This window comes from Mesocricetus auratus, unplaced genomic scaffold, assembly GCF_017639785.1.
Source record: "Mesocricetus auratus isolate SY011 unplaced genomic scaffold, BCM_Maur_2.0 Super-Scaffold_2245, whole genome shotgun sequence".
Lineage (NCBI taxonomy): Eukaryota > Metazoa > Chordata > Mammalia > Rodentia > Cricetidae > Mesocricetus > Mesocricetus auratus.
In genome coordinates, this window is record NW_024429180.1 from 947,024 (window position 1) to 969,885 (window position 22,862).

Below are 22,862 nucleotides of genomic sequence, written 5' to 3' on the forward strand. Positions count from 1 at the left end.
GACAGATCATTTCATAGGCCCTGTCAGACTTGGTAACATGTTGGCAGCATTTGAAGAGAACATCAATGAGAGTGACAGACAGCTGGTGTCACTCAATTGTAGTCTAACTGTTTTGATGTATCAAATACAGCCAATTGGATATTTAAAAAATAAATTATGTATATTTCTGTAGATTAATCAGTCAAAAGTCAGTTTTTCTTCAGGTAGAGTATTGATAATAAAAGGTACATGAAATTCACATGTCCATCAATCTCCCCCGTCTCTGTGAAAAAGCGATAAGGATTAGGTCTCTAAAATTATTTGTGTAATCTGTGAAAGCCATTCTGGAACCACTCTCTTCCACTTTTGTCTTGTTAAAGCATTTCAAAAATATTTTGCAACCATTTTCTGGGTAAGCAGGAGCCTGCCATTTAAGAGACATCTCAAATTAAGGCTACCAGATGTGTTCCCCTACCCCACAGTAAATCAGAGAATAAGTATCATTTGAATATTTTGCATACATTTACATTGGATGTCAAGAGACTGTAACTCCAATTATGTAAAATAAAATTAATTAGTGAAACCTACTGCAAAGCCCATGTTTAAATTCTGTGTTCAAACGAACATCAGCTTGGAAATACATTGCACACTTTAAAAACAAGCAGCTTGATTTTATGTGGGAATAGGAAAGTTAGGGAGAGTCAGCTACTCAGATGGATTGAGGAGCATATAGCAAAGAGAAGTAGACCCTCAAACACAGAGAAGCATATTCAAAATTTCTTTGTGCTGAACGGTATTTTTATTTTCTTTACGAGGGAAAATCGCAAGTGCATATATTTACACTCCTTGCAAACACATTTTTGTTCCTCTTTTGTCTAAGGGGAGCTAAATATTACTGTCCTTGATGGATTTTCCTCTTGAACTCCATGGAGCACTGGGAAGAATGGGGAGTGAGTAGGTTTTCCTGGTATTGAAAATGGCTACATTTTCCTGACTTGAAATTCCCATCACTGTCTCTTGCCTCGAGTGTGAGGTCCTCTGTCACCTGCCTTCAGTTGTCCTCCTAAGAATGCTTAGCATGCCCATGGCTAACTCTCAACACTTGCGGCTTTGTAATCATACTGGACTTGTTTCCAATCTCAAATTTGCATAGCTAGCATTGGTCAAGTTGTCACCTGCCCCAAGACTGGAATTTCTTGTGCACACACAAAACAACAAGGGATTTCTTTGGTGAACTCTGTGGTCCCAGTACTTGAGAGACAGGGAATGGAATCATTGGTTCTTTGAAGCCAAGCTTATCTACGTAGTATGTTCTAAATAAGCAGGGCTATGTAGCAACACCCAATCTTAAACAAACACTTAAAACGCAACAACAAAAACAATTTTAACATTAAATAAAACTTCATTACTAAATGCTCCAAGCAATCCTTATCCAAAATTCATCACATAAGACTTAATCCCATCTGATCTTTCTTACTTATTTAAGTCTTGAATGTGTTCACATCTTACCATGTGGCCACATTTGTAAAGTGTTGAACCCAATGTGCTGGTTATACTGCATACAATTTTGGAAAAAAGTGAAGACACAGAAGCATGAGGCCACAGTTCTAAAGCCAGCCAGATCAACATGAGTTACAGCCAAGCTAGATGTATAGAGTGATACCTTGTCTGAAAAACCAGAAACAGATAAACAGGGCTCAGTGTAGTATTAATCAATTGGGGAGTGTTACTTTGGATTGAAAGGGGGTCAGGCACTTGTGTTCTGACAATTGGTCTTGTCATGCTGCACTTGTATGTCATGTGATGTATAGGAGGCCCTTCTTTAATGACTGCTAAGTTCATGAAGTAGCTGCAATATCCATAAATAATAGGATGACATAAGTAATAGGATGTAGATAATGTGGAAGTGTGTAAACAGGTGACAATCCAGAATCTCATCTTCAGGTGCAGTTGATGAATCATTGACTTTAGAAGGAGACTTTAGATGGTCACTGATTTTTAAAAAATGGAAAAAATTCCAATTGCCTGGAGCTTCTCTCTCTATTCTCTGTGTCCTTCATCATTTCTGTGAAGGACAAATTGAGAAACCATTTTGGGATTACAATTGAAACAGGGCAAGTATGTGAATAGCATATTGAAACAATAGAAGAAATCCTTGTTGTTGTGGCCATGGTAGCAGCTCCACAGAGCAAAGATTTTCTAGTAACCTGTGTTCCTAATGGTACCAGTAATTTTTGTTCTGGCTGTTATACACCAGTTGTCTCTAAACTGTTTTTGAAATTCATACAGTTTAGGAAAAAAATTGAATGTTGTTAATATCAATTTTATCTCATTTTTTCTACGTCTAGATATATGCATTTGGTATATATACAGTACTATAGAGCACACGTATGATCAACCAATGTATAACTCATACATGAAGGACTCAATGCCTTTGGTGGGTAAGGAGGTAGGTTAGGTGGCTAATAAAGCTTTCTCTTTTCCTTTTACCAGACTTTGGTTTTGTACTTGCCTCCCAAAGCTAACTTCAGCATGCTGAAAAGGAAGCAGAGCTCCAGGGTGGAGGCCCAGCCAGTTACTGACTTTGGTCCTGATGAATCTCTGTCAGACAACGCTGACATACTCTGGATTAATAAGCCAGTAAGTCACCTTTTCTGAAGTTTGGAAAAGTGCATGCTGATATAAGAGAAATTTCATTCGTACATTTAAAACTCATATGCCTTTAACTTTGAATTATGGTTGAACTGCAGTGGAAAGTGAATGAGTGTTGAAGTCTGGTGGTTGGGTTGGGAATGATTCAAATTCGAAGGATGAAGTGTTGCCATATGAGTTCCTCATGTAGGAAGATACAGACAGTGTAAGAGGTTTGTACTCTGCCTTCTGATCCCCTCCCTGCTCTGGACACACTGTCCCCAAATCACACAGTAGAGAGATAATTCCATTCCCAGGCTGACCCAAGATGAGCTACTACTGTTATCCCCATATTTTCTTTATCACGTCCAACAGTATTTACTTGTGTGGAGAAGGCTGCAAGACAGTGTCCATTTCTGAATAATCTTCCCTTTGATTCAAACCCTGTGGTTCAGAACATGTGCCTAATATCTCACAAGTTCATCCACGTTGAGCCTGACAGGAAGAATTGTTATGCCACACATTGCTGCATGTTAGAGGGTATAGTGGTTGGGACTGAGCCAGGAAGCTCACTTTTAAGTCTTGGGAATTCAGCTCCATACAGCAATGTGGGAGTGACCTTCTTCTTAAACTCATAGTTATAAGCACCGAAGTAATGAAACAAATTGACCCGAAGTCCCCCTCAGTGTTTGCTCCTTCCCTGAGCAGGACAAAGGTAGCTTCCTCCTGAGCTTCACTAGGCTGCCCCTGGAAGACTTCCATAGCCTGCTCACAGTTCTTTATATAGTGCACTCTTTGATGACATTATTCTTCTGCTTTACCATTGTTGAAAACATCCCTGAGACTCCCACTGTAAATGAAAATGTGTTGGCATTACATCGACAGCTCTTCGTGAGCAGGTTGTCTCCTGGCCAACAACCACCTCTTTCCTGTGTCTTTGGCTTATCAGTATTGGTGTCTTTCACCCATGTGCTCTGACCTCCAAGGTCACATCTCATTTCATTTGAAAAGCTAAATCTTCCTTGTCCATTAGGGCTATCTGCATTTTACACCCTCCTCCTCATTTGCCCCTTCCTCAACCAGAAAGAATAAACTTCCACAGTTTTAGATTTGTCTATAAATATAAGTGAACATGTACACACACACACACCGCACACATGCACACACACACACTCATCCCTCTGTTCTGTACCTACTTTTGATCAACCTCAGAGTGAAAATGTTCGAATGAATCTTTTATATATAATGAACAAATATATATTTTTCCTTCTTATTCTTTCAGAAAGAGATCATTACAACAGGATCTTACAAATTTTAAGTATTATGAATCATCCTAAAATCATTTAAACTATACTGGAGAATATATGTAAGGTATATATAAACATTAATTATTCATGGGAGGTACCCAGGCCCCCTCATATTTGAGCATCTGCTGTGAGGACACATATTGAGGGGCAACTGCATATGTCATGTATAATAAGTATCTTACTTGCTATACTACAAATTGGATATGGATTGACGACACTATTTGTGTGTCCCCAGAGACCAGCATTTCTAGATGCATAGTAGGTCTTCTAAACTGCTTAGAAAATAAATTTCTAACTAACATTCTCTTCGTGTCTAGCCCATTAAAAAGTTTCTAAGAACTTTGAAAGATGCAACTATGGGTATAACCCCAGAGTCACTAACTGAAATTACTAATGATTAATTATAACTATTCAAGTTCAAAGCCAATTTGTTGTAAAATAGCCCATCTGTCAAATCTCCTGGTAATTAGAACACACACACACACACACACACACACACACACACACACACACACACATATATATATATATATATATATATATATATATATATATATTGGAGGAGTCCAGATAGGGATGAATTTACATTCTGACATTTATTGAAGGGTTTTTCAAACTTTATGTTTGAAAACTTAAGTACATCAACCCTTAAAATACATTGAAATATTTGTCTCTTGTGGTACAGAATTGCTGGTACTATGTTTTTATGTAAATATTGTGATACTTGGGCAAATATTAGACTCCACTCATCATTGTACAGTACCCAAGTCTTCTCAAAGTTCTGTCAGTCATTCTTCATTTTCAGCTTAATGCTTGCTGGTTTATGGAGCTGCATGATCCATCCATTATCAAATAATACCCCTGAAACAGGAGCATAAAGCTAGCAGATTAGCAAGCCACATGCACACACACACACACACATATACACACACACAGATATACTTATATGTGCATCCAAGATGATAGTCAAGAAATAACATTTAAATTATGTTTGAAAATTGTGCACTGAGTAATTCAGTAGCAATATTAATTCTATGTTGTTAGCATGTAGATATAACTAACCCTTTTTATCCTAGGCATTACTTTTATAATGAATGATTGTAGGTGAGTACGTTAAATATATGCCCATTTGTTTTTATCTCTTCTTATTTTAGGGTTAATTAAAATCTTTAGACAGTATATCAATGTGTGTCCAGATCTGCACAGAAATTTAATGTAAATTTTAAAAGAGATTGAAGGCTAAATATGTATTCAATATTTTCTCTGAGGAAAAAAAGATAACCACACTCATCTTTTTTCTACAATAGTTTTAAAAATGATTGTCAGATGTACTAAAATTTATTTTTATTTGTGTGTAGGGGTGGATGTGTGGAGGATGGAGGTCAGAAGATAGTTTTTTGAAATTTATTATATCCTTCAACAATAGGTTCCAGGGATTGAACTCAAACCACTAGGTTTGTATGGTGAAAGGGATGTCACTAGCCCAGAAATGTCTTTTATGTAGGGAGATTATAGGTGATAATTTAAAAAAACTATGTATAGGAGTGTTTTTTTTGTTTTTGTTTTTGTTTTTGTTTTTGGAGACAGGGTTTCTCTGTATTGTTTTGGAGGCTGTCGGTCCAGCCTGGCCTCGAACTCACAGCGATCCGCCTGCCTCTGCCTGGGATTAAAGGCATGCCCCACCACTGCCCGGCTGTATAGGAGTGTTCTTTATCAACCCCTTTTAAAAATCATTTATTGCCGGGCGGTGGTGGCGCACGCCTTTAATCCCAGCACTCGGGAGGCAGAGGCAGGCGGATCTCTGTGAGTTCCAGGCCGGGCTGGACCGATAGCCTCCAAAACAATACAGAGAAACCCTGTCTCGTAAAAACCAAAAAAAAAAAAATCATTTATTATCTGCTATAGTAGACCATTATTTAAAATGCTAAAGAAGTTACAGTAAATAGAACATGGCTGCTAATTCTGGGTGCTTCATGGTACCAAAAGAAAGAAAAGTCACACCCAGGTTCATTGAGAGTGAGTTGCTATATTATGTAGAGAACCAGAATTTCCCACAGAGCGGTCTGATTGCCTTCAAATTAAGCTTGGGCTTAGCATGTATTAATGTATAAGCACAGGAATGTTTTCTTAGTCTTTCCAGAATCTTGGTATGTACATGTGGAAAATAAGCTGCTGTGAGAAATAAACACTATAAAATGCGTGGCAATATTGAGTGTGCCGTGTGAACTCAGCTGATGTTCCCTTCTTCCTCACCTCTGTACTTGTGGACTATTTTAACCCGTATGTTGCGACTCCCGAAGAGTGTGCGTTCCAAGTATAAGGTCTCAGTTCATAGCATCACAAAGTATCTCTGGCCTTCGTTGCAGTGGGTGCACTCTCTGCTCCGCATCTGTTCAACACCGTAATGCGTGGTAATATTGAGTGTGACATGTGAACTCAGCTGATGTTCCCTTCTTCCTCACCTCTGCACTAGGGGACCGTTTTTACCCACACGTTGCGCCTCCCGAATAGTGTGTGTTCCAAGTCTAAGGTCTCAGTTCATAGCGTCACAAAGTATCTCTGGCCTTCGTTGCAGTGGGTGCACTCTCTGCTCCGCATCTGTGCCATCATCAGCGTCATCTCCGTGTGCATGAACACACCCATGACCTTCGAGCACTATCCTCCCCTTCAGTATGTGACCTTCACGTTGGACACTTTGTTGATGTTTCTCTACACGGCAGAGATGATAGCAAAAATGCACATCCGGGGTATTGTCAAGGTGAGTATTTTCTGTCACTTAAATTAATAAGCAAAGTACATTGAATATTTTAATATTCTTGCACGGATGTCTAAACACAGGGCATTTTTACATTATTGAGACTGAAATTTTTAAAGAGCATAACTCCAAAGGCTGGTAGAAGTATGTCACACGAGAATATTTTTAAAGCTAATTGCATTTTATAAGGTACAAAGCCTTACGATATCCGTAAAGGAGCTAGTTGCTTTAAGAATATGCTCCATGAGTCTAGGGTTGGGTGTATTTAGCCACCTAGAGCTAAAGTCATGGCCTATCATGGTTATGGACCCTCAAGGAGGCACTTTAATATTTGTTGATATACTGAACACAAGATCAATGTCACATGATAAAATCAGAGCATGATGGCATTTAGCTGGATTCCATACCTGGGTGTTTTGAAGATATAAAAGGATAAAAAGAGGAAATGAGAGATGTAGAAATATGGGAACTGCAAAGAAAAGAATATGTATATCCAATTAGTACTCAGGAAATAAAAATAAATCAAACTTTTCATAAAAGTAAAAAAGAGAAAAGAGAGACAATTTTTTTTGCCACAGGATCTGGTTCTGTAACACAAACCTGTTCAGAGGTTAGAAATATGGAAAGATGCTGTCCCAGGAGTAACTTGCATTGTCCATTTAGAGGGAGGGGTAGAGTGTAGGGTTTAAAGCTTGGCAAACGACAAATTGACTCAAAGTCTGTCTCTTATGTATTGGGGAGGTGCTGGGGCATATGAGACCCTGTACAAGGACTGGGAGGCCTTAAAAAGTGATTCTTGACAGGGTTAGCTGTCACTCTCTTCCCTTGTCTTTATGCATCATGCATTGTGGCTCTATCCTTAATGGAGAATCATGACAGTCAATGCACTGTGGTATGTATTTCCAATGTTTTATTATAAAATTATAAATCATATCCTGCAGAAAGATCAACAATTGAGCGGCTATATTTCATTTTAAAGGAAATCAAAGCTATTGGCTCACTTCAGAAATAACTCCCTATGCATTGCTGATAATGTTTTCATTTGCTTCCCAAAACCACCATCATGGTATAAGATGAAATTAACAGTGATTCCTAATGTAGGATAACTCAAAGTTGAGGTTCATATTCCCCTGATTGTTATAAATATCTTTAAGTTATTTTCTCAGAATCAGGACTCACACTGGCTCACGTAGTGAATTTGATTTAACTGTTTACTAAACTCAATAGCTTTTGGGTTTCAATCTATAAGAAATGACAAATTAAAAAATGAAAACCAGATAAGTGTATTTCTACTTTTAATTAGGAATAATTAGAGGAGATACACACATAGTGTCAACTTTAATTATTCAGCATTGCTAATATTATCTTGAAGTAGTCAGAACATCCCATCTCATTAGAACATACGTTTAAATGCTAGCTGAAGTTTCTGCTAAATCTGAGATCTGATTGTCCTGAGCCAAAGTTTAAATATTCTCATTATCTTGATCCTTCATCATTAGAGTGCAGCGGTTAAGTGAGTGATACCAACTGCTGGTTTTATGACGTTAAATCCAAACCATAGCTTTATCATTTGGTGCCATAGCTTTATCATTTGGTACCATAGCTTTATCATTTGGTGCCATAGAATTTATAGCATGCATGTCATAGTAGACTGTCTGAGCAAGTTGGGTTTGACATTCCATTCTTGATTGTAAAATGAAAGTTTTAATGAAATTCAATGTTAGCAAAATGTTACCTGCCACAAAAATTTATGTTACTAATTAAATTTTTATTGTTTTGTAGTTTTGTGCTTGTTTGTCTTGTTTTTATAGTTGCATGAAAAAATATAGACATTTTGTACAGACAAAACGTCAAAATAAAAATGTATCTGATCACAGAGATGTCTTGGAAGACCCCATATTTCTCAAGTGAATTGCTTTGCTGTCTTCAATTAAATCTGCGGAAGTTTTAAAAACATTAATTAGGTAGCTGTCTGCTAAGAAACTTTTTCTATTTAATTCACCTGCTAGCCGTGTGCCGCTGCCCCTTAGTTCTCCAGTCTCTTCACACGTAACAACTTGTAAAAGAATGGTTCATTTTAATTAATTTATTATTTATTTTACTTTTTTGAGATTATACTATCATTACATCATTTCTCCTCCCCTTTCTTCCCTCCCATATGCCCCTCCTTGCTCTCTTAAATTACCAGCCCTAAAAATATATACATAGAATTAACATTATAGAGACTGAGCAGGATGTAGTTATGTATTTAGAAACACACATACACACACACACACAAAGAAAATGAAAAATATGCTTATAGGGTATCAAAAATCTCTTGAAGAAAAGGAAAGTTGAAAGATGAAGAGCTGTGGTATTTAGAGGGGGGAGAAAAGGAAGTCCCCTTCCTCTCTCTCTCTCTCTCTCTCTCTCTCTCTCTCTCTCTCTCTCTCTCTCTCTCTCTCTCACACACACACACACACACACACACACACACACACGTAGCAGCTGGTACTTAGGAGAGGCCTGAGGAGTCTAAAGTGACAGATAGTTGTACTCAGGCAGCAGCTGGCAAGGATTTGCAGAGTCAGATGGTCTTTGATAGGGCCTGGTGTGTCCCAAGAGTTCCTACTATGGTCATTGAAGATGAGTGAAGGATTTTTATCCATGAATAACAGGATATAATTTGTGCCTGAGAAAATGTTTAATTGCCTCTCCCCAGAAATATTTCTACTGACTAAATCACTAAAGGGAATGATGTATATTTGAGGTGCTGAAGATCATTCCATGTATGGTAATCTGAATTCTTCGAATGAGTTTCACTTGTCTGTTTCTTATCTGACAATAGATTTAGGTAAACGTAGCATGCTGAGTTGGGTGGTGGTGGCACACGCCTTTAGTCTCAGCACTCGGGAGGCAGAGGCAGGTTGATCTCTGTGAGTTCGAGCCCAGCCTGGTCTACAGCATGTAATCCAGGATGGCCAACTACACACAGAAAAAAAATCTGCCTTGTAAAACAAAATAAGTAAATAAAAATAGAATAATAGTAATAATAATTAGCATGCATCTACTGAACACTGTTGGAGTAATAACAATACATGCCCATGAAGCTCCCAAAGCATATAATTTATGACTGCAAAACATATCCCTCTAAATGCATCTGGTGTATCTCCTCCTTAAGTATTTGCAAGGCACTTTCAGATATTTCCTTGCACTGGATAATTGATTGGCAGCCTTCAACTGTTTACCTTTATACAAACTGACAGACAGGTCTTAAATAACTCATATCCTCCTTGACAAGCATGAAAATTTCTGCCTAGTGTTCTCTGCCCTCTGCTTTTATTGACACTTTGTTATTCCAGAGGGAAGTTCTCATCTCAAATCCCATTTTATTTTATTCTAATCTCAGGGGAGAGGCCCTATTAATAATGAAAGCAATACATCTTCATTTTCTCTGGCCATATCCTGTACCCTACCAATTAAAGTAAACATATCCTTTCTTTGCAAATTCAGGAAGTCTTCTCCGTCACTGTCACTTCCTGGTTATCTTTCCTACTAGCAGTGGTTGATCAAGCAGTTTTAAAGGCTCCATTCTACCTATAGTGTACTTTGGGTTGTCCAGGACAAACTGCCTTGAAGCCTGATGTGACTAACTTCCCTCTGTTACTACATGTTGGGTTTGTGAAGCTAACAGAAAAAATAGATAATTTCCTTTTTTAACATCCCAATCTCAGAGTTCTGCAAAGTCCCATTTAATCAATTATTTGCTTTAAAAAAGACCCTGCCATTTTAAAGTGCTAAAAATGCTCTTTTCTGTTTCATTGTGATACTAAAATGTGAATAATTTATACTAAACTAACCTTTGACTATTCTCATTAGAGGATTAAAAAATATTGATTCATTTTGCCTGACAATCATGTGGTATTTGTTTTCAGGGTGATACCTCCTATGTGAAGGATCGCTGGTGTGTTTTTGATGGATTCATGGTCTTTTGCCTTTGGGTTTCCCTTGTGTTACAGGTAATTAAATATGTTTAAATCACACAGAGATGTTTCTAAAAGTGGGCAGTATTTTGCATTCATAATTTCCTAAAAACATTGAAGAATATATTTCAAAGGTGACTGTATAATTTCCTATATTGTTAATTGTACATGTTTGTGGATAGAAAAACTCTAATTGCAACATTTAAATTACTGTTGGTTATTATTGTGAGCTCTTCAGAGAAATTAAAATGAATATTAAAGGTAGTTTTTTCTTCATGAAACAATGATGAACATGTTGTCAATGAAATAAAAGATTTGGAGTGCTATATCTAATTTTTAAAATCAAAAGTTGAATTAAGTAATTTCTAATTTCTGGTCTAAATCCTCACTAAAAACAAGTTAAACTATTAATAATTGAGGTAGATATTGGACAATACCAAATACATTACAAATATAAATGCTTTAGCATAATAAATAGAAAGTGTGTGTGAAGAAGCTTTTCCAAAGGATTTTATTGGGAAATAGTGTAGTTCAGTCTAAGATTCCTTCAGGTATGATTTTGCATTTAAGTCACTATGCTCTTTAGCTCTGATTTGATTTTTGTTTGACTTTACTAAGAAACCAACTTGAGATTTACCTTTCTATCAAAAAATCAAATGATCAATGCATTATTGTTAACTTGTAGAACATTGTAAGCCAGATCCATATTCTTCTAGTCTTTGTTTAAAAAATTCAAACCAGGCATCAGTATGAATGGTTCATCAACTGCCAAGCCTGACTTCCTGAGTTAGTTTCCTGAGAGTTACATGGTAGAAGGAGAGACCTGACTCCTTCAGGTTGCCTCTGACCACTTACCTGTGTACTGTCGCACATGTGTATTACATACATGCACACACACACACACACACACACACACAATTAACAATAGAAATTCAAAATAGAAACATGCATTTCATCTTTACAACTCTTCATGGTGGCTGTTGATTAGCTGTCCTTACTCATTTTATGGGGTTCACCGCACCTGTGACTGGATTTCATCTCTCATACTCATGTGTCCTTAACGTTTAATAAACTATTGTATGTTAGGTGAGATTTTTGTTATTATTTTGCTTCTGCTAGGTGCTCCTGACAGCACCGAGCTTTCCCAAAAAATTTTGGGCACCAATGACACTCTGGAGTCCATTCTCTCCTTGGCCTCTTGGGCAAAGAACTGTCCCCACCTGACTTTGGATGTGCTGTCCTACTGTGCCATAGAACAATGTGAGGTGCACTCTCACCCTGAACTCTTGGGGAAGGGTCTAGGCCCTGCTCTATATGAAATGACAGACTATGGACACCCCCATGGAGGGCCTCACCCTCTCTGGGGGAATGAGGGGATAACGGGGGGGGGTTGGGGGGGTTGGGGGTAGGGCACGGGAGAAGGGGAGGGAAAGCGAGAGGGACCTGGAACTGACTTGTGAAGCAACCTTGTTTCTTATCTAAATTTAAACTGGAAAATAAAATAAAAAATAAAAAAAGAGATAAACTTATAAGACTGCCAGGCCAGAGTAAAACAGCCTTTCTAACCTCCCTGCTTCTGTGTTGGTCAGTCAGACACTCTAGGCCTTAGCCAATGCTGGTTGCCCCTATGCTGTAGTGAGACTTTGGGTCACTGTCCAGGTAGCCTGCTGCTTCTGTCTTCGCTGCACCTTTTGGAAGTTCCTCGACTGTACTTCCTGCCTACGCTAGTATTATTATCTTCCTTCTCAGGTCTCTGATGAGGTTGAAGATTAGACACAATTATTGTTCTCTCTTCCTAGACAGAAATTTTAGATACAAGACTCCAGCATAGGATAACTCTATAGTAATCTCTGTTATGTCTTTACTCTAGGACTGGATATGTAGTACTTGCCATTTGCTCTTGTTGCCTCATTGTCGATATACCTTAGGTGTGTTTGTTCTTATTTTTCCGTCTCATAGAACATAATTGATAGTTGCTATTTTTTTGTAAATAGTTTCATTCAAGCCTAAATCTTTTTCTTTAGACTAAAAGGGGAATTGCAATGAGATATCCACCCACCCTACCCATACCTGTAACACTGACCACACCCATTTGGGCATGGTCACAGGTGAGGACTTGACAGAGCAGAGGACTAGATCTGGGGTCTCAGACCCCAGAGCTTTCTCTCTTGCTGCTGGTCTGGTCACAGGAAACAGCCTGGGAGGATCCTTGGAACTGGCACCTGTGGCGGCCACCTGCCTCTGTGAAAGTATAATCTCCCTGAGTAATCTTCACTTAACTTGTACTGAGTCTAGTGGATCTTGATTCCCCCGCTATAGAGCATTTTCCATATTTTAATACTATTTTAAACACTTTCCCTATTATTTTATTCTCTAAATATTCAAAGATACTATATAAGTGAGAAATAACACAAAAATTGGCCTTTTATTTTATGAAAAAAACTGTTGCTTGAAGAACTAGTAAATGGAGATCTAGGGTACTTTCATAAGTTTATGTTTTTTGTCTCTCTTAAGGTAGCTATAATGTAAAGACGTGATCATTGTTAGGATACAATGTAGGTATGGGCTAAATTCAAGGCACAGAGTACAAATTCCTGTGTTACCAATAATTTCACTGCTGCAATAAGCAATGACAAGGGGAAGTCAAAGCTGTGCATCTCTTCCTCTGCAGGCATTTGAAATAGCTGACATAGTTGATCAGATGTCACCTTGGGGCATGCTGCGGATCCCACGGCCACTCATTATGATCCGGGCTTTCAGGATTTATTTCCGATTTGAACTGCCAAGGACCAGAATTACAAATATTTTAAAGTAAGCACAGTTTGGTGCATACATTAAAGGGACAAATTATGGAATTTTGGGGGTGTATTTAATCTATTTTATCTAACTTTTTTCTTTTCCCTAGGCGGTCAGGAGAACAAATTTGGAGTGTTTCCATTTTCCTCCTTTTCTTCCTTCTTCTGTATGGGATTTTAGGAGTTCAAATGTTTGGAACATTTACCTACCACTGTGTTGTGAATGACACAAAGCCGGGGTAAGTTTCTTTCTTTTTTTTTTTTTTTTTTTGGTTTTATGAGACAGAGTTTCTCTGTATTGTTTTGGAGGCTGTCAGTCCAGCCCAGCCTCGAACTCACAGAGATCAGCCTGCCTCTGCCTCCCGAGTGCTGGGATTAAAGGCATGTGCCACCACCACCCAGCTGGGGTAAGTTTCTTAGCCACACTTTAAATCTAGTTCATTAGCAAGGGTATTTCTGCATTTTCTAATGAAATTCTCAAATGCTTAACAATGGGTGTTTTTGGTATTTTGTGTTCTTTATTCTTTGTCAAGCTAGCATTGTTTTGTCCAAATTTGAGCCAAAAGTTCAACATACCATATCAGAAAGTGTGACCTATAATCACAAAGAACATTAAACAAAGACAAACCTTCCTGAGAATAGCCGCATGAAGAGTATGCTTACAAAACTTTGGAAGGTATCCGTGGAGCTAGATTGTTGGGGAGAATGAAAACCTCATTCTTATAATTAATACCAATGGTTATCTATTCTTAAAAGGTTTCCTGGGTGATTTCAGCAGCATTTCTACATAAAGGCTAGCTGTCTATTTCATCCGTATTATTATAAGCCTGGTGATTAAGATACATGTGCAAGTGAAGTTGCTACTGTCAGTGTAAGTAGAGCCTAATCTCTTACACAGAACAACCTTATTAAGACCAGCACTGATACAAAGTAGCAGGAGGAGACAGCAGACAGAGCTACTGCTAGCCCCTGGGCATATATGACCAGCTGCATCCCTGGTGTTGCCTAGGCATCAGAGTTTACGATTCCAAGTTCAACCCACTGATGTTCAAAAGTTGTGCTATGCAATGTAGGGCAGAATGCAGTGAGGCAGAAATTGATTTTATACCTTCTATTCATATCTTTGAGCAGCTATCGATCTGTTTACAAACAAAAGACTCAAATTATATTTAAGAAAAATCTCAATTTGGATTATAGAATGTGGATTTCCTGAGCATTTTGTTTAAAGGAGACTCACTTATGTTTGTGTTAAAAATCCATTTGCAAATTTTTAAGGTTTTAAAAACAATGCTGCTTTTGTAATACTTGTGATTTTTTTGTATTTAGAGGGTATTTTTCATAAAAGGTATGTGCTTGTGTATAGGTGAAAAGAAGATGAACTACAGCTGAATGAGTCCATGTGAATATTTATATATTTATATAACGATAAAATTGGTTCAGTTTCAATATTTTGTCTGAGCTTATGTAAATTGTTCAGGTTGTTCCTCAGTGATGTGTATATAGATTGTCTTCTGAAAGCATCTACAGGGCTTTCAAAAATTAAGATGGACACAGTAATTTGCAAAAAAAAAAAAACAATTTCAGCATATTTTCACCAGTTATGTGTTAAACATCAAGAATCTCTTAGCAAATGTGCTACTGTTTTTAATCTTTGTTTTTTGCTTATGTGTGTGAGTGTGTGTGGGGGGGTGTTGCACGTGCCATGGCATGCCTGTAATGTCAGAGGACAGGCTGGATTAATTAGTTCTAGTCAGTCCTCTGTAACTCGAGTTTCTTTCCTGATCCCACAGTTGCTTTAGGCCCAAATAAACACACAAACACCACATCAGTTATAACATTGTTGACCGATGGCTAGGACTTCTTATTGGCTAGCTTTCTCTTAATTATTAACCCATTTCTATTAATCTATGTATTTCCACATGGTCTTGGCTTACCGGAGAATGCCCTGACCTGTTACTTCCTTGTGGTCTACATGGAATCTCCTTGTGGTGCCTCTCTGCCTCTAACCCCAGGATCTTCCTCATCTCTTAGCCCCACCTATCTCCCTGCCTCTATTGGCCAAACAGTGTTTTGTTCATCGACCAATAAGAGAAACACATACAGAAGGACATCCCCCATCAATTCCCTCCACCCATCATATAAATTCTCAGGGTGGAAATCAGGTGTTCAGGTTTGGTGGTAGGTGTTTTTAACCCTCTGGACCACATCCTGCTTGTCCAATTTTACCTTTATTTAGTAGTTATATGAATGCCTATCACATGTACTTACAGGTTTGTCCTGGGTTCACAGAAGTGTGTGTTGACACCAAACCTGTAACTATTGCCAGCAGCAAAAGGAGTTCGTTTTTTTTTAACCACTTAACATAACTGTATAAGAATTTCACACTTCAGTTTTTTCTTTGTTTTTGAGACAGGGTGTAATGATGTGCATGAACAAAGAAGCCATTATGAAACTGATTACTATAAAATTGATTTTAAAAAATCGACAAAAATTAAGAGTCCTCATTTTCTCTCTATTTTTATTCCTCCAAAATAGCCTCAAAGGGTAATTTTTATAATTAAAGTTTGGTTTTCTGAATACAGTACTTTCTCTATTATCACAATTCTATTCTTTTATTTACCCACTTTATTGAGTGAGTCTTTGTTGACTTGTAAAAGCTTGTATGTAAATATATATATTTTTTATTATATGTATAAGTACATGTGTGTAAACTTATAGAACTCATTACATCTTTGCTCATGAGAAATATTATTGGTTTTCATGAAATATTGCCTTCACATATAAAATGGGAAATATTTCTTCCTACTTTATTTTGTAAATACGTTTATTTATTCTTTGAAAATGTTATACATATCCACCCCTGTTCTTGCTTGCCAGCTGCCCCTCTAAACCTATCACCCTCCCAACTTCCCATATACTGTATTCATTTATAACCCAGGGGTCAAACTAGTGTGGCCCACACAGTAGGATGAATATGAGATTGATAAACTCCTTTTCTGCTTTGTAAAATTCATGAATGAAACTCTCTGGTTTGTTGTGGTGGTGTTGGCAGTGGTGAGGAGACTTTCACATTGTGAGTTGAATATAACCAACATGTTAATATTTGATTTTCTTTCTGTAGGGTGTGTCAAATTTTGTTTTCCACAGAACCTACTTACTGTTGTAGCTGGTCAATGCTGGCCTAATACTTATAAAGTACTTCCTGGTTATTCTTCTAATAGTTGTTGGATATGTTGCAGTCAGCTGTGTTTCAATCTTGATGTTAATGATTTATAGGTTTGTTACCTTTAGGCCCCACTTTCTAGTTGTATGTGACTTTTCTCTCACACATGGGAGAAGCTGTGTGATGTCTTTAAGGTTCTCTGCTGTTATTTTACATTCCCAGCTCTTTTGTTCTCTTATCAATTACTCTTTCTTGCCACAATTGGTCTTCTAGATGTTTCTTTCTCTTGTTTCTTCAGATGAAACAAGTCACTGACTGTAATCATTTCTCTTTATAAATACAAGGTCTTAAAGAAACCCTTCCTTAGGAGTACCCCTCTAAGTACATCCTCAAAATTTGATGTTTTATATTTTAATCATTGTTTAATTCAAATGTTTTTCATTTTTCTTGTGCTATCTTTCTTGACCTAAAAGTTGTGTAGAAATGTGTTTTGAATGAGAGAATTTTCAAAAACAATATTTTATGTTGCTATAAAATTATATTTTATTATGATTAGATAATAAGTCCCACAAGAGTTTCACTAAGTATCATTTCAGGGAGTGATATATGGTCAAATAGGTGACATTGCATGAAATTTAGAAAATTCTCAATTATTGCATGTAATTCTACCAATGCTTTGATCAGCATAGCTGGTGATGTTCCAGGCCTTTTCCTGTTTTTTTTTTCTTACGGTTTTATCAAAATATGAAATAGCATCATTATGTTTTCTTAACATGACAGGAATTTCCTTTTCCTCTCTTAGGTCTGTCAGTTTTGTTTTTCTTTCTGTATCTTGAAACTCTAATTAAGTAAATTAATACAAAATGTTCTTGTCTTTCTGATGAAATGACCTTTCTATAGTTTATACATTTCAAATTGCTTCTGAGTTAGGTTTGGTGAAGGTAGGGTACATTATGTAGTGAGTCAAGAAAATGACCTTTCAAAGTTTCCTTTCATATATAACAATTACATTTCAAAATCCAAAATAATCTATTTTTGTTTAGTCAGCTTTTGTCTTAATAAAAATTGATATTTTCATGAAGCCTTTTAAAATTAGATGTGCTTCATTTCTTTCCTAGACTGGCAATAAAAAGAAGCAAATGTCAACCCCACTCCACCCCCAGTATTCTTAGCCACTTAACTGTAAAGCCAGATTGGTAAGGAGGGAGTTCATTAAAGGGAGATAAAATTAAGAAGGAATCTTGAAATAAGTGAAAGTGAGTTTGGCACAGTTGACCAGAGATACCAATCAGCAGCTTGAATTCCACTGTTACACACACATACACACACACACACACACACTTGTGCTCACGCACATGCACACATGGGGACAAACATGTGCACACAGGCACACACACATGCACACGTGTGCACACACAAACACACACATACATGCACAAACACAAACACACACACATGTGTGCACACACAAACACAAGCACACACATGCATACACACACACACACACGCACACATTTATATGAGGAACAAACAAACCAGTTGGCCAGGACTTTTCCCCCTTAGTAGGACCTTGAATATAGCATGAGCAACAGAGAACAATTGGAACCCCTGTGTACTGTTACTGGGATAGAATGTGGTGAAAGTATCTCTAATAACAGTTTGACAGATTTTTTTTAAAGAAAGGTTGAGTCTGGTAACACCTTTTCATATGTAAAATTTAAGTGTACTGGTGGGTCTTTTCCTATGGTCTCCACTGTGTTTTATGGATTCACTGTCTCTCTCCTAATGCTGAACTTGAACTCCTTCTAGGCACGGTGTGTCTGTGCACATGAGGTCGTTTCCATTTTCTGATCCTTCAGACGGAGGGCTCTGCCTTCCATCTCATGTGGACCTGGGTGCCCCTCCCTGTTCACGTCTCTTGTCTGCTGTTCCTACCATGTGCTCCATCTGCACCCGTGCTTTGCCATTGGGAAAACAAGTTTTCTTTCTTATGTGTTGTTATTGGCAATTTTTCAAACAGGAGTTTTTTATTCATGTATAAATAATGCATTGGGAAGTATCAAGCTTTTTATTTTTACTGTTTACTATTTTGCTGATAAAGATTACAGAATTTGGATATTTATCTATTTAGCATTCTTTGAAGTTTTCATTCATGTACATAATGGGCTGTAGTCAGTTTCATCCTCTCATACTCTGTTGCATACAGCTTTTGTTCAGCAGTTAGTTGTTTGAAATGGATGGAGTTGACTTCAATGTAGGACATCTTGCCAGTGGTACTCAGACCTCTTCTTCTTCTCTTCCTCCTAATCCTCCTGTTCTTCCTCTTTATTGCTTCTTGTACAACTTTGTCTTTCTTCCTATTTCTACCTTGTCTTATTTCTTATTATTTTGCAAGGTTGATAAGGCCACATTTATTTAAGGTTAATGGGTGAATTATGTCTTTCAGTCATCTCCACAATGCTGGGATTCTAGCACATAATTCATGATTATTATTCATTTATATAAAGCATGGTTGATAGAATATTTTACTTAGACAGACAATGATAACCCATCCTAAATTGACAAGAAGGCGAAAAATAAGCAAATTAAGAAAAGTATGTCACTAAATGTGGGAGAAGAAAATGGTCAAAAATAGAAAAATCTATGTTTAAATCAGAGGAAAACAGTGAATTATTAAAAATATGGGGCAGGAAAATTAAAGAAAGTCAGGAATAGGGGAGTTGGCTACGTGGGTGAGGGAAGAGACAAATGCACAGAAGAAAATCTGTAGTTATTCTTATTAGTTTTCAAAGTAGGCTGTTGGGTATGTCTAGATTGTTCTATAGGTGGGTAAGAAAATACCAAGAAATATTGTGAGGGTGAGAGATATTAGTTACAGAAGTGAGGGACAGGGAGAGCTGCTAAGTAAGAACTTTCACAAGTGGGGATGCTGTAGATAGAGAATTATTTTAGTAATTATTTCTTTTACTTTTGAGATTACAATATAATTGTATCATTTACTCCTCCCCGTTCCCCTCCAAGCCCTCCTATATATCCCTTCTTTCTGTCTTTCACCAATCCTGCTGATGTGACAGCTGTCAGTTAAGTATTGTCCTGGAAAACCAAACCAAACATACAAATACGAATACACACAGATGAGTTTGAATGGTATTTAAACAAGCACATGAACTTTAGAACCAACCAGGAAGAGGCATGAATATCTCTCCTGAACTCAAGCCCATAAGTCACTTTATTGAGTCTACATGGCCATCTCCATGGTATATCCAGTGCTGTGAACTGATGTCCTGGAACTCACTTTTTAGACCATGCTAGCCTCTAACTCATAACGATCTGTCTGCCTCTGCCTCTCAAATGCTGGCATTAAAAGTGTGCACCACCACTACCACCCAGCACAAAAGATCTCTTAAGATATAAACATTGGCCCCATTCCACCCCATTATCCTGAAGACAAAAGTCATCACAGGGAACTTCATAAAGTGGGCGGGCAGAAGATTCAATTTCAAGAAAAATTCCCTTTCATTGGCAGTGACATTATTAGCTACTGAAAAGAGCCATGCACAGATAAGTGCCTTAAAGTACCATTTATGTATAGAACATAGAAAATAGGAATTTGATGTTTATCAGAAGCTGGGGGTTGGCAGGTAAGGGATGGGGGAGCAGATGATAAAGGATACAAATTCCAGCCAGATGGGAAGGATAAGCTTTGAGAACTCATCCTCAGCAACATGAACAGAGTCGGTCATAATGTGTAGTATCGTTCAAAATAATTGGAATGTAGATTTCAAATGTATCACTACGAAAACATTAGTGGACATGATCGTTAGTTAGCTTGATTCACTCATTCATTGTGTATGTGTGTGTGTGTGTGTGAGAGAGAGAGAGAGAGAGAGAAAGAGAGAGAGAGATTGTGCTCAAAATAAAGCACAGCTATAATTTGTCAATTAAATGTAGCATTAATATTGACCTTGGGAGATAGCTCTGTACATGACCAGAGTTCTGATCACAAGACAGGCATGGTGGTATACCTCTGATCCGAGCACGCAGAAGACACAGACAAGAGACCCCAGAGCAAGCTGCCTAGACAAGTTCCTAGTTCAAGTCAGAGACCCTGTCCAATGAATAAAATGGAGCACAATCAAGGGAGAGTCCCAATGTCAACTAACACACACACACACACACACACACACTAGCAGACTCATCGTTTTTCCAACTTTAGACTAACTGGCTTGTATATACTATCTTCTTGATAATGGGAAAAGCTTTCCAACAGAAGGCCGTGTATCTTAGGTCTCACCACTGAACTCTGGCATGTTCCTTGTTTAATCCGTGAGGCACGGAGGATAAAGAGTAGGATATAATCAGTTTGCACGCATTTTGCTTTTAAACGACATGCATTTCTTTAAAGCATATAGAAGGACACCTTAGCCGTGTCTTAAGCAGGGTTACCAGTCAAGACTGAGATTCTCCTCTGATAATGAACTGCAACCTAAGGCAATTATGGGAAGAGTAATGAGATTTTTGACCAAGCAAAACAGCTCATTTCCTAAAGAAAGTTGAAAAGGGCAGTGGCCTGTGGCAGAAACAGGTGCTGCAAAATGCCAGACGTGATGGCAGACATCTGCCACAGGCTGAGAGAGGAACCTGCAAAGATGAAGTGGCAGGTGAGGCAGGAAAGAAGAGCACTTACCTGACACCTTATTATCACCCCTGAGAAAGGACAAAATGTATTCCCGGTTTCATATAAAATAATGAAATCTTATTCCCAGGAGTGAGGCAATTAGAATAGCTTTAGGGCAAGCAAATGTAAATGTTAAATACATAAAATTTTTTTCATAGAGAGGGCAGAACTCAATCAAGAGTTTAGGTGCTTATTTCTACTGGCTGGACCATTTGCCGGAGAAGGTAAGATGCCCTGCATTACAGATACCCAGGGCAATTCTCCCCCATCTACTGTTTTGGGGGAAATTACTAATGACTTATCCTAAGAAGCTTCTGTAAGGGTCACCTTATAGAACCTGGCAGTGTCTAATAAATTATCATCAAAGAGTTGTACTGGGGGAAAGTGTAAAGTTGCATTTAAGGAAGTTTGATATTGCTGGTCCAAATAGAATTTAAGTACACTGAAGAACAAAATTAGTCTTATAAATTCTGTGTACAGAACATGACTTCTTTTAAAACACTTGGAATGCTTCACGTCACAAACTTGCATGAAATCCAAGTGCAGAGGCCATGTTAACCTTCCTGAGTCATTCCAGTCTTCGTATGTGTGATGCGGAGGCAAGTGAAAAGACAAAAGAGTAAAAACTGGAAAATAATAAAGTTAGAGTATCATTTCCACAGGCTTTGTGTCCTTACCACGACTTAACCCTGGATCTAGTTTTCAAAGGGAAAGCAGAAGAGCTGCTGTTTAACCAGGTCCAGAAGGGGCAGCCTGCCTTGTAGCTGCAAAGCAGGTGCTGGTCTGCTTGGGGTCTGCATCCTGATGCTTTACTACTCTGCTTCTACTTTGATTTGTTCATGGCTTCTCCTTACATGGTCATGACTCAGCGGCTGACTCCTAGCTCTTACTACACACTCAGTCTCTTCTAAATCAGCGGAGTAGCCAACACTGTAGTAGGTTAGCAAGCATGGGGAATGACAGAATTGTTTAAGACTTCAGATGTAACAAGGAAATAAGATGACAACATATGTCTTTACATAATGTGTTGTAGTTTATATTTCCTGGTAAAAGTACTTGAGAAAACACTCAATTTTTACCATATCTTTACCTGCTATGCTATTTAGGATTAAACAAATAAACTGAAAAGTTCCTATAAAAGCATTCAATTCAACAGGAAAGAACTGTTTCCTACAAAATGTGCCACATCTGCTTGTTTATTAAGAAGAAATGATGTCACTGTTGTTTCCTAATCATGTGACTTATCTTGTTTTGCAGTCCTACTGAGTCTAGACAGCTCCATTACAAGTTTCCAAAAATCACAATCAATAAATAATTTATCTCTGCAAATAAGAACCTTACTTTCCAGGGTGGGATTAGTTTTCTAAAGCTTCCAGCATGAGAATGAGCCAGGCCAATTCAGGGAGGGTTTTTAAATTAATCCCCCAGAGGGGAGACTAAGTATAAGTGAACAGGAAACCAGATGATTCTCTGGAATGTACTGGAAAGTCATGTAACTGTTCTAGGTAGGCCCATGTAAATGACAGGGACCACCTTCAAATTCAGGGCTCAGCTGTCAGCAAGACATGAATACTCTCTTCTTGGTATCCTTA

General features: G+C 37.8%; 1 protein-coding gene across 3 annotated transcripts in view; it reads left to right on the top strand.

Moving 5' to 3' along the window:
• Window positions 1-22,862, top strand: part of Nalcn (sodium leak channel, non-selective) — a 276,716-nt gene that overhangs the window by 20,792 nt on the left and 233,062 nt on the right. For all 3 annotated transcript variants that reach the window (XM_040739426.1, XM_040738674.1, XM_040739071.1), the window contains exons 2-6: window positions 2,473-2,619; window positions 6,493-6,675; window positions 10,587-10,670; window positions 13,306-13,445; window positions 13,540-13,668. In XM_040739426.1, the coding sequence (XP_040595360.1) occupies window positions 2,512-2,619; window positions 6,493-6,675; window positions 10,587-10,670; window positions 13,306-13,445; window positions 13,540-13,668 (644 nt within the window). In that variant the 5' untranslated portion in view covers window positions 2,473-2,511. The remainder of the gene's footprint in view (window positions 1-2,472; window positions 2,620-6,492; window positions 6,676-10,586; window positions 10,671-13,305; window positions 13,446-13,539; window positions 13,669-22,862) is intronic.